Source organism: Typopeltis vanoorti, chromosome 19, assembly GCF_054136105.1.
Source record: "Typopeltis vanoorti isolate ZY-2024b chromosome 19, IOZ_Tvanoo_1.0, whole genome shotgun sequence".
In the NCBI taxonomy this organism is placed as follows: domain Eukaryota; kingdom Metazoa; phylum Arthropoda; class Arachnida; order Uropygi; family Thelyphonidae; genus Typopeltis; species Typopeltis vanoorti.
Genome location: NC_143567.1, coordinates 54,051,779 through 54,063,944, shown reverse-complemented (window position 1 = coordinate 54,063,944; position 12,166 = coordinate 54,051,779). Strand labels below are relative to the sequence as shown.

Sequence of the window (12,166 nt, the reverse complement as noted above, 5' to 3'; positions counted from 1 at the left end):
GATTGAGAAATTCGCGTGCGCGCACGCGCACGCACACGCCCCCCCCCCACACACAATAAATTGGAATGTACTGATGCAACTGGAAGCCTGATGCAACTGGAAGCCTGAGCGAATATATTGTGTTTCATTAAGTTTGTATGGTATTTTGGGGGCATGTTTCTTGTTCGTAGTATGTCCTTAGAGCTCTTTTCAGGCTATTGTAGTTTGTAAGTTTTCTGTATTCAAAAGGTAATTTGTTTATCATGTCTGGGATGTAGAAGTTTCACGTGGCCTTTCCTTAGTGATTATTGTATTTATATGTGATATAATTAGTAGTCTGAGGTCTTGTTATACGGTATGTATTTCTAACTGTCCTGTAGTTGGCATCGAAATAATGTTTTAGCAAGGCTGCATAGTGACATAAATGTTTTGCTGTCAGTAGTTTGTGTTCTGCCATTGCAATGTTTATAAGGTCGTGATTTTCTCTTTGTTCCCAAAAGATCAGTTTTGTCATTTTATACTGTATCGACATTAATCTATTTAATTTGTAGGGTGCACAGAAAGTATACGTTGTTATAGCGTATCTTAGTATATTTTGGCATAGTGCTTTGTATATTAGTGTTTTTAGGCGTATGGGAACTATGTCTTTTAATCTGTAGAGTTTGCCACTTATTGTTCGGAGTTTGTTGTGTAGATGTTTTATATGGCTATTCCAGTTCATATCTGCATCGAGGTAAATTCCAAGGTATCGTATTGTTTCAACCTGAGTGATTGTAGTGGTTTTGCTGTTCTGTGTGTTTTTTATGTTGGAAAGTGGATGTTGGATGGTTATATACTTGTTATCAACTGGTTGAGTCAGTGGATTTCTGAATATCATTAATTTTGTCTTTTCTGAGTTTAGGTGTATGGAGTTTTTCGTGAGCCAGTCTATGATCAGAGTTATATCATGTTGCATATTTGTTTGGGCTATGCTTGCGTTATTATGAATGGATATTATTGCTGTATCGTCTGCGTACTGGAATATCTTACCTTTGAGTGGTAACTGATTAATATCGTGCGTGTAAATGTTGAATGGAGTTGGGGAGAGTACAGCTAATAATAATAATAATAATAATAATAATAATATTAGCTAATAACAGTAAAAAATAATTTTTCATTAACTACAGTATATGTCTTCATCTGGAGGCCCAATCATACAAGTGCTTTGTGATAGAGCCTCCGATTTTTCCACAATTTCGCTGATGGTGAATTAAGATAGTGGGGTGTTTAAAGCTTATCATGAAAGAAATAGAAAATTCTCTCCCTGGGCCACGTATTGCCTAAACGTACACGAGAAAGAAAAATAAAGTCACAAAGACCAAATTCATATTAATACTCATATTAATACTTTGTTTCTTTTGATATTGCAGTGGGATCTCGTATGCAACAGGGAGTGGCTAGTGGACATTGTTAGCACATTATTCACTGTTGGTGGTGTGTGTGGTGCAGTGATTTTGGGACAGCTTTCCGATCAGTAAGTAGTTAATTATTTGCATCATTCAAATTTAGGCAATGCTTGTATAATACATTACGTATATCGTTTTTTTTTTAAACATTATCGAGAGTGATGCACCAGAGAAACAAAGTCAGGCCAAACCTTGTTCTAGCAAGATGGTAAAAGATGGCAACATCTCCAAGTTTTATTCTACACAAAACTTGGAGATGTTAGACTGCGGTTTCAGTAGCATAATAAAATTTATTTTAACTGATTTATGTTATTCAAGACTGCCATTAGGAATTGGAGAATAAAATTCCTAGGCAAAAAATGCGAATTTACAGAAACTAAATTTAAAATAGGGCATTAATTTATAAGAAAAGTAGCATTGATCTGATATTCAAGTAACAGATATTCTGCATAGTTCTTTACTTAATGCAGATGACATTACTGCTACTACTACTACTACTACTATTATTATTATTATTATTATTATTATATGGGCAACTCTATGGAGTCCTTAGACTCATCAAAGGCGGCCCTAAACATCATGTCCAGAACCATCCAACATTCGTGCAATATCTGTCATACTTTGCTTTGAACCCACAGTAATGGCACCCACAACAGACTCTAGTACCCTATTCCACTCATTCACCACTCTCCAAGCAAGAAATTTAGACTTGACATCCCTGCTAAAAATAGTTTCCAAGGATCATCCCTAGTTCTCTCACCACCAGACCTGTTCTGAAAAATTTCCTCTGTATTAGTCTTGTAAAATCCCTTCAGTAATTTGTATACCTCAAATATATCACATTTTCTCTGCCTTTCAACCAATTTCTTTATGAATATGGAGGTAATATAATGAGATAATAGCCTTCGGCTCCAAACGATCATGGATTATAGGGATGAAATAACAAGTTTTATGAGTTTTGTTATGGGAACCGGTCGAAGAAAGGCTTAGAAAATGTTCCTCTAGTTGGCGACCAGATTTGAACCTAGGTCTTCCTTTGGGTGATCAAGTACTGTAGAGTGTTTTTATATTGAGAGAGGTGCAATTGTGGATGATTTTAAAAACACAGACAGTTATTTACTGATCATACAAAAGAAGATTGATAATATAAATAACTGACATAGATTGACATAAATGACTGACATAAATTAACATAAATGACTGACATAGATTGACATAAATGACTGACATAGATTTTAGGATGACTTGAATATAATTTAAGGGTGGCTTAGAGGAAAATGGATATCTGTATTTTCCCTTCGGACTGAAAGATTGCAGATTAGTGAGACCATGTTTCAAGAGATTGAGAAGACTGGGGTTCTAGATGTGATGGTGGGCAGAGAGCTAAAGTTGTCTTTACCACCTCTAGGTAGTAAAGACAAGACAAAGGGATAATGCTATTCTAAAAAGGACATCAGTAGCAGTAAAGAAATTATCGTTCATTTTTATAAGGCCTTGAACCTACTACATATGAACTACTGTGTGCAGGCCTGTCACCTAATTTAAGTGAAGAGAGTGCTGAGGCAAACAATGAAGGTGATGTTAAAACCATGGACTACTGCATATGCTGAAAAGTGAATAGCAGATAGAGAGGGAGGGGGCAGTGGTGCACTCAGGATTTAAGCTTGGGGGAGGTCAAGTTTAAAAGATGATTTGAGACACATTGCATACGACCTATGACTGAGAATCTGTAGTGATCGCCAATACATGTCACTCATGATCTCCTCTGGCCCAGCTAGGGCAGACCGAGCGCTACTTCGTTTGCCTTGGTTTCACAGCGGCCATGATTCCCGAGAGCTATAGGGTATTCCCACCTTATGTGACTGCTAATTCATAAGTAGTATAGAAATATAAGACAGGGCATAACATAAATAAAAAAATGAATTTTAATTAGGAAAAGGTTTTTGGAAAATTTTCTAGTTTTTTTTCCTTCTTTTTTTGGGGAGGGGGGGAAGGGTCCTTGCCAACATGGATACGCCACTGTGGGGGGGGGGGGAGAATAGGTGAAAAAGAGATATGATAAAGGAATTTTAAGGATAGATACACAGCAGATTTTTCAATTATTGGAGGAAGGGAAAAGATTGAGGACTTATCTCTGGAAGTTGAGTAAAGTATAGTTAGAAAGAAAGAGAGAAGCATATTTTTCTCATGAAAGTGGCAAGTGATTTGGAAAGTGATTGATATTGAATGACTTTAAAGAGAAGTAGATAGAATTCTCTCTCCATCCCTAGTCCAGGATTTAATGATGAAAGTTGATTAGTAATTATACTACCTATCTGTAGCACAATGAAAAAAGTATGAGATCTTGCTTCTTTTGAATGAAAAAATATCAGTGTTCGATTATTGTCACGACAACATGAATCTTTATATAGGCATTTTTGATTGAAGGTGAATTAGTCAATCTCATATCTTCAGGACGGAGGCAACTCGTGGTAAAGGTGGACCAAGCTGTCATCACTCCCTGTCTTAGTATTTCCCATAATGCAAAGCACACCTTCTTGCAGATATGTATAATGCTATGCATTATGGAAAGGATCTACCCAGACCAGTTTTGACCTTTATCGAGGTCTCGTCAGTGGGAGCCAGACCCAGAGGTGGTAATACGAGTTGCCAAATTTTCCAAGTGGGAAAAAACTTCCATCTTTCTCTAAATTCAGAGTAAAAATAATAAGGTGAGACACCTTTTGGCAACTTGTATAGGTAAATATGACCTCTGCATCGCTTCCACCTTAGTATCACCACCTCTGATTCTGTCTCCCACTGACGAGACCTCAATAAAGGTCAAAACTGGTCTGGGTAGTGGCCCTTCCCTTAATGCATAGCATTATACATGTCCACAAGGAGATGTGCTTTGCATTATGGGAGATACTAAGACAGGGAGTAATGAGAAATTGGTCCACCTTTACCACGAGTTGCCTCAGTCCTGAAGATACTTCAGGCACAAACTTTGTTTGCTTACACTTGGATAAAGGATTAAACTGAATTTATTATAGTCTAAGCAAGTGGGAAAAAACTTCCATCATATGAAGATAGTGAGATTTATTTTTCCTGGAATCGCAGTTTTTCATCCCACATACAGGCAAATCAGCCAGAGAATACACATAATTTACAGACAGAAAATATTATTGATGGTGTAAATAGCATTGTGTGTAGATGGTAGACATTGCCTTATTTCTGACTCTCCTGGTATTCATACAAAAGCCTGGCATTACATTTCTTAGTCTATAACTGGTCCTGCTGCCCATTTACTTTTACATTCTCTTGTTCCATATATTTCCCAAACTCAGTTACTCTCCATACATTCAAGGCCATCCAATTCCTATATTGACTATCCCTATATATGTATTCATTGCAACTTCCAAAATAACTCTCCTACTCTCTCTCTTTCTCTCTACTGCTCCCACCATTTCTCTTGCATTCCTGTTCTCATATTCTCATCTCTCAAACTATTCCATTTACAAACAGATTATTCACAAATGTAATGTTTCACTCTCTTGCTCTTTCTCATTGTCCCTGACTTCTTCAATCCCTTTTATTCATGTTAAACATCACACTTCTGTCTAACAACAGTCTCTCCAGTTGATTCACACCATATCCATTTAAATTCAACCCATCTCTTATATAATTCTATTAATTCCTCAGATGCATTCTACTCTTCAACAAGCTTCATCCCTTTCTTGTCACACAGCCCTGCTAGCATACATTTATGAATATTGCATGTGTTTCAACTCACTGTTATATCTGGTGGGCAATGCACTAACTGCCTTTCCTGTCATACGGTCATCTTCCAGTCTTCCACTCTCTTCAGTAGTCTCCCAATCAGCCCTCACATTCTCCCTATACTCATTGAAATCATTTGTTCCCACAACCACCACTAGCTTCTTTTCATTTTTACTTTTTGTGTCCAAAGAAGGGCTAAAAACGGCCTCGCCTACTCCCTGTACATACGGGAATAAAAAGGCATTAGCTGATTTTTTTTATAGCATCAATAACCCATGTGCACCCTCTCTTCCAGTACTTTAATAATGACAGCATCACTCTTGAGTCATTTTGGTGCCTCTTTTTCTTCACTGTTTTTCACTTAATTTTTTTTTGCACTCTACCATTCATATCCACCAATTTTCTAATCTCATTTTGAATATCGCATGTTTCTCATCATATCATCTCATTCTTCAAGTCTTGCATTCTGGTAGTTGTGCTTTCTTATCAACAGTCATGCTTGCTTTTGCACTGTTATTCATTCTCTTTTCCATTTCCACAGTCATGTTCACGTTTGTAAACTTTTTTGAAACAGTCCATTTTGTTTACCCTTCTAACTGATACTGTTCTCAATCTTGAACTTCCCACTGCCCCTTTCGTGTTTTGTCTGGCATTCAAGTCAATCAATAATGACTCATCCTGACTCACTCTTGACTCTCATTTAACAATCCATCAAAATATCATACTATCTCCATATCCATACTCTAATTTCTCTTGTTCAAGCTTTCTACAAACGCATCTCCCACATGTCTCCAGACATACATTCATACATACATTCAAGGATGGTCTGAAATGAAAAAACTAATTTGCAATTTCAAAATTATTTTTATTTTTCAACATAATCTCCCTTAAGACATACATTTATTCCAGTGATGCTCCAGCACCATTATCCCATCTCTGTAAGTTCTGAGTAAGATCTGCAAAATACCCCTCTACAGCTGCAAAAAAGAAAAAAAAAAGTTATCCAGTGAGGAAGAGTTTTCGTTTTGGGAAGAGATAGAAGTCAGAGGGAATTAAATCTGAGGAATAGGGTGGATATTTCAACAATTTGTAATGCAGATCCCTTAATATTCCCATTGCCAAAACACCTTTGTGGGCAGGTGCATTGTCTTGATGAAAGATAATTTTTTTTCCTTCTACAAAATGGGTCTTTTCTCACAAATTTTTTCATCTAGTCTGATTAAAAGATCGGAATAATATTCCCGGTTATTGTTTTACCCTTTTCAAGATAATTAATAAACAAAATGCATCCCAAAACACCAATGCCATGACCTTTCCTGCTGATGGAACCGACTTTGTCTTTTTTGACACTGAACAACTGGCTTCTGTCCACTGTTTTGACTGCTATTTGGATTCTGTGTGTAATGGTGAATCCAATTCTCATCTATAGTAATAAATCAATGCACAAAATCAATTGAGATGTATATGTAATGGTATACTTAAATTTTGCAAAGGCCTTTGATAGATTACCACAGGACAAGTTGGTAACTTAATTGACACGGATGGAGTTGTTAAGATACCAGATCAATGAGTCACTGGCTGTTAGATTGGAATCAGCTAGTTGTGTGTTGGGGGAAGGGCTGTATCATAAATAAGAAAAGTCACTAGTGGTGTGCTGAAGGGTCCTGACTGGGGACTATTAACTTGTATGTCAATAATATTGAGACAGGACTAACTACAGATATACAGTCATCTTGTGAATAGTGCATAGTTGGGAAGAACTATGAGAAAAGCAGCTGATGTGTTATGTTCTTACAGATGGATGTGAATAGATTTTATGAGTAGGCAAGTGAGGAGAACTATCAGTTCATTATTGAAAAAAGTGTGGGTTTTGAAATTAATTAGGCAAGGATAGGATGCATGGTATACAGTTGGTGTGGAAATTTTGAAGGGGAGAAGATGAGAGATCTAGGTGTGGTGGTGGACAAGATTATGGCAACAATCAAGAGGACCTTGATTTGCAGAAAAAAGAAGTTGTTTATATTATATTTACATTGTAAAGCCTTGATCAGACTACATATGAATTACTGTGTAGATTGGTCACCTAGTTTTCATTTGGGTGAGGATATATTAGAAAGGGACTAAGGTGGTTTCCAGTCTGTGAACTAAAAAAAAAGTTCACATTTGACATCCATAGACACCATATGGTCACTCCCACACCTCACTGGGTTTTGGGAATGAAATCTTTTACTAGAAGAAGTGGTAGGGTCATAGATGCCCTTTCCACACAGAGTTAGTAGGAAAATCACAAGCATCCATACCCATGGTAGGATTTGAACCAACAGCCTCTTGGCTGGAGAGCAGATACACTAACCACTTGGCCAACCAGGTTTCTAGACTATGATGGCAAATTAAAGGAATTCCGTTTACAGAGCCTCAAGAATAGGAGTGTGGAGGGGAAAAATATGATCGAGACATATAAGTTGTTACCAGGTTAATCTGAAAGAATTTCGATGATTTTGAGACAGAGACAGAACTAATGGTTATACCTGGGAGCTGAATAAGGGGCTGTGAGTAAGGGAGCATGTTCTCTGCATCTTACATCTAATTGACTTAATAAGTAACTGTAATCTGTTTAAGATAACTGTTCTGCATTTATTCTACTTTATGTAGAATAACAACAAATAAAGTTATGATAGCTAAATTATAACATCCCTGTGGAGGAAGTCATCAACATTTTAGGAAGTTTGCTCCCACAAGACATCACTTCTCTGTTCCGTCATTGTTTAGCATCAAACTTTTTCTTATGGAATAAAACCATATATCAACAGTTGACTGGCCTTGCAATGGGTAGTCCCCCTCTCTCCATCTTGTGCTGATCTCTTTATGGAGGATTTTGAAAGTAAAATCTTAACTCAAACAGACTCTAAACCCACAGTATGGTGGAGATACGTGGACAATATCTTTATCGTTTGGAACCGCACAAAAAAGGATTTGTTTGACTTTCTTAACAAAATCAACTCTCTACACCACACAATCAAATTCACTCTAGAACTTGAAGAAGATAACAAATTATCATTTCTGGATACTTTAATTAAGAAGCTTCCGAATGGTGGTATCAACCTCTCAGTTTACCGCAAACCTACCAATACAGGACGTTATTTACATTTCACTTCCTCGCACCACATTTCTCAGAAACTTAGTATTGCACATATGTCGAAGAACCGTGCCTCTCTCCTTACAACAGATCAACAAGACCTCCAGGAAGAACTATCCCTCATATCCACCAACCTTACCATGAATGGTTTTCCTCGAACACTCGTCCACAAGATACTTTTCTCTGAACCACGACAAAGACAACAAGATGATGTACGTCATATTTCTACTATCGTCATTCCATACATGGGGACAGTTTCCAATAAGATTGCTAGACTCCTTAGACCACATAAAATAAGAGTGGCCTTTAAACCCACAGAAACGATTAGACAATTCTTAAGATTTCCAAAAGATAGCCATCCTTTCTCCAAATATGCTGGAGTTTTACCATGCTTGTGCGGCTTGAATTACATCGGCCAAACTTCAAGGAGCCTTGAAATTAGGCAAAAAGAACACATAGGTGACGTCAATAATAACAGAAAAGAAAAATCGGGATTAGCTTTTCATTTCTCAAGAATGAACCATACCATAGAGTGGGATAAAAGCACAACAGTTGCCCGCTGTATACAAAACCTTAACAGGAACCAAGGACTAATCTTGCCCGTGATCTGGAAGACCCTTATCAGATCCTTCAACTCGCCAGAACTGAATTACAGTGCCAACTATAGAACGTTCCTAAATAACAACAAGTGATATCATCCACGCTCTATGAATGTATTGTACGTGCACTGTTCTTTGTTTAATATAATTGGAATCGGTTGAAATATGTCAAGACAGATGTCAACTCCCTAACACTTATTCTGAAGGAATGTGCTAGGGAGTTGACATCTGTCTTGACATGTTTTTTTTTAGTATGAGTCTTTCACTGGGTCGAGTTCCAAAGGAATGGAAGAATGACAAGATTGTGCTACCTCATAAGGGAGGTGATAGAACTCAGGCATCAAATTATAGGCCAATCTTTTTGAGATGATGCAAATCTGTGTCAGGTATTGTGGTTAAGTTGTTGGAGAAGCTGGTGAGAACTAGGATCCAGAAGTGGGTTGACAACAATGGCATTATCTGTGATGAACAGCATGGATTTGCTAAAGGAAGTTATGTTTTAGTAATCTACTTACTTATTACAATAAGATGATGGTTTCCTTGGACAGAAGAGAGGGATACACAGCAGTACACTTAAATTTTACAAAGGCTTTTGATAAATTACCACATGATAAGTTGATAGTCAAACTAGAATGGATGGGATTGGATATTAGATTAGTGCATTGGATCAGAGATTGGCTATCTGGTAGGTATCAACAAGTTGTGTATGGGGGAGCAATATTCAGGAAAAGGAAAGTCACCAGTGGTGTGCCTCAGGAGTATGTTTTAGGGCCATTGCTGTTTATCATGTATGTTAATGATATTAGCAAATATTTCGATGAGGATATTCAATTGTTTGCAGATGATGCAAAGTTGGGATGAAGTATGAAGAGTGGAGAAGATGTTGTGGCCTTACAAGATGACTTAAATAAATTGAGGGAATGGGCACAGAAATGGGGATGCAAGTTCAATGTTGCAAAATGCAAGGTTTTAAAATTTGGGAAACAAAGATGGGATGTAGAATTTATGCTTGGTGGGGATATATTGTTGGAGGTGGAGGAAATTAGAGATCTTGGGGTGATAGTGGATAAGGATCTGAAATTTAGGGGACACATTGCTAAAATTGTGAGGACAACACAAAGAATTATGGAAATGATGTGGAGGACACTGAACTGACTTGTAGACGTAAGGAGATTCTTGTTCCATTGCATAACACTTTGATTAGGCTACATGGACTTCTGTGCAGAAATTTGGTCACCTGGTTTTCAAAAGGACAAAGAGATGTTGGAAAGGGGATAGAAATTACTTACTAATGTTGTTTCTAATCTCTGGAATGTTGAGAAGATTCAATTCACAGAGTCTAAGTGGATAGGAGGAAGAGGGGTGATATAATAGAGACCTACAAGGAGTGGAAGGAGGACCTATAACAACTCCTTATATCTATAAGATATAAGGGGTTATTATAGGATCAATGTGAGAAGTTTTACACAAGTGCCTGAAGTAGCACTACTCTGATCCACTTGTGTAACCTTAAGATTACTTGGATATTGAAGAACACATTAACATGTAGAGATAAGGAAATTTTTATTTCTCTTTATCAGGCCTTGATATGCTCACATCTTCATTACTGTGTTCAAGTCTAGTTCCCTGGGTTTCTTGTGGATGAGGAAATAGTGGGGAGGATTCAGAGGCAAGTGACCAAGGTGGTGAGTGGTCTGTGGAAGATTCCCTATGAGGATAGATTGAGGTCTTGTGGATTGCAGAAGTTGGTTGGTAGGAGAAAAAAGAGGGGATATAATAGAAACATTTAAGTTGCTTATGGGGTTTTATAGGATTTATTGCAAGGGAAATATTTCAGCACTTGGCTAGATAATATTTCTGATAATATTTGCATGTTGTTATATCCTTTGTATATATGCTATTATTATGCTCACAAGAGAGGAGGGAAGATTGATCAATGCCTTTGTGGCTAGAGCACAACATTTCAGTCTCATGTAATATTTACGCCAAATCACCTTTGATCTATTACATTTGAGGTATTGCTGCATTAATATCATTTAATGTTTTTTTTTTAAATATATACTATTAAGCATTTGTAGTCTACTAAATGCAGTTCAAGAGTATTTTGGTTATTTTAATTTCTTTTACAGGTTTGGTAGACGTCCGATTATTCTACTCAGCCTTTTCTTATTACTATGTGGAGGAACGATAGCAGCATTTTCATCTTCCATCAAAATGTTTTTAGCATTTAGATTTATTATTGGCTTTGGTTGTTTTGGGCTGCAATCAACAGGTTTGGTGCTGTGTATGTAATTCATCTTTTAACTCTAGTGCTAATGATGAAAGAATAACATTTTTTATTAAAGCAGAACTTCCAGAATACTACAAATATAAAGAATTTTTAAAAAAATTTAATGTGAATCATACCCATGAAAGGTTATAAACCTATTGTACATTAGCACTATGAATGGGCTAAGGATTATTGCAGAATCTAGGAAGAGGGGTGATATTATTATTATTATTATTATTATTATTATTATTTTGTGACACCTCCAAGGAGTCCAAAGACTCATTGAGGGAGGGCACCTACTATACAAATCTTCACCACTTAATTCATCAACTAAACTAATCACTACTACCATCATCATCTACACTAACACCATCTACATCCCACCACCACCACCACCACCACTACCACTAGTATTATTTGTCTGTAAATTGAGTTTGTTCTGAAGGCTGATTTCTCTGTATTATGCATGATGAAAATCCCGAGTTTCCAGGTAAAAACCCTGCTACCTCTGTATGAGATCGGCTAACTCACCTTCAATTGAAAGAAACACATATAAAGATTTCTCCCAAAGATAGAGACATACAAGTTAGTAAGGAGTTGTAATAAGATCATTGAAGAGGTTTTTCATAAAATGGAGGAAGAACAAGAGGCCATCCCTGGAAGCTGTATGAGGAGGGTGTGAGCAAGGGAGTAAGAAGCAAGTTTTTTTGCATGGAGAGTTCAGAATTATTGGAATGCACTGCCTGAAAGTGTGGTGTCTGCAGAGAATTTGAATGTATTTAAGGCATGGTATGATGAGCTGTGTGCGTGTGTGTGCATGTGTGTATATATCACCAAGGGACCTCTCATGATGAGTCTTTGATTCCATGAGGATCTTGGGATAATAATGAAATCTGGAAATCCGGCTGCAGAGAGAACAAATCTTTTACAAGTCAATTAAGGTCTTAAGTAGGTGGTAGTCTCACACCAAGTGATGTAA

The 12,166-nt window shown here is 37.1% G+C and overlaps 1 protein-coding gene across 2 annotated transcripts in view; it reads left to right on the top strand.

Moving 5' to 3' along the window:
* Positions 1-12,166, top strand: part of LOC150096126 (organic cation transporter protein-like) — a 156,005-nt gene that overhangs the window by 26,393 nt on the left and 117,446 nt on the right. The window contains exons 2-3 of one of the 2 annotated variants that reach the window (XM_090408869.1): positions 1,389-1,492; positions 11,048-11,202. In XM_090408869.1, the coding sequence (XP_090264995.1) occupies positions 1,389-1,492; positions 11,048-11,202 (259 nt within the window). Of the gene's footprint in view, positions 1-1,388; positions 1,493-11,047; positions 11,203-12,166 lie in introns of those variants that run through there. The other variant, XM_090408870.1, reaches the window with a different exon arrangement.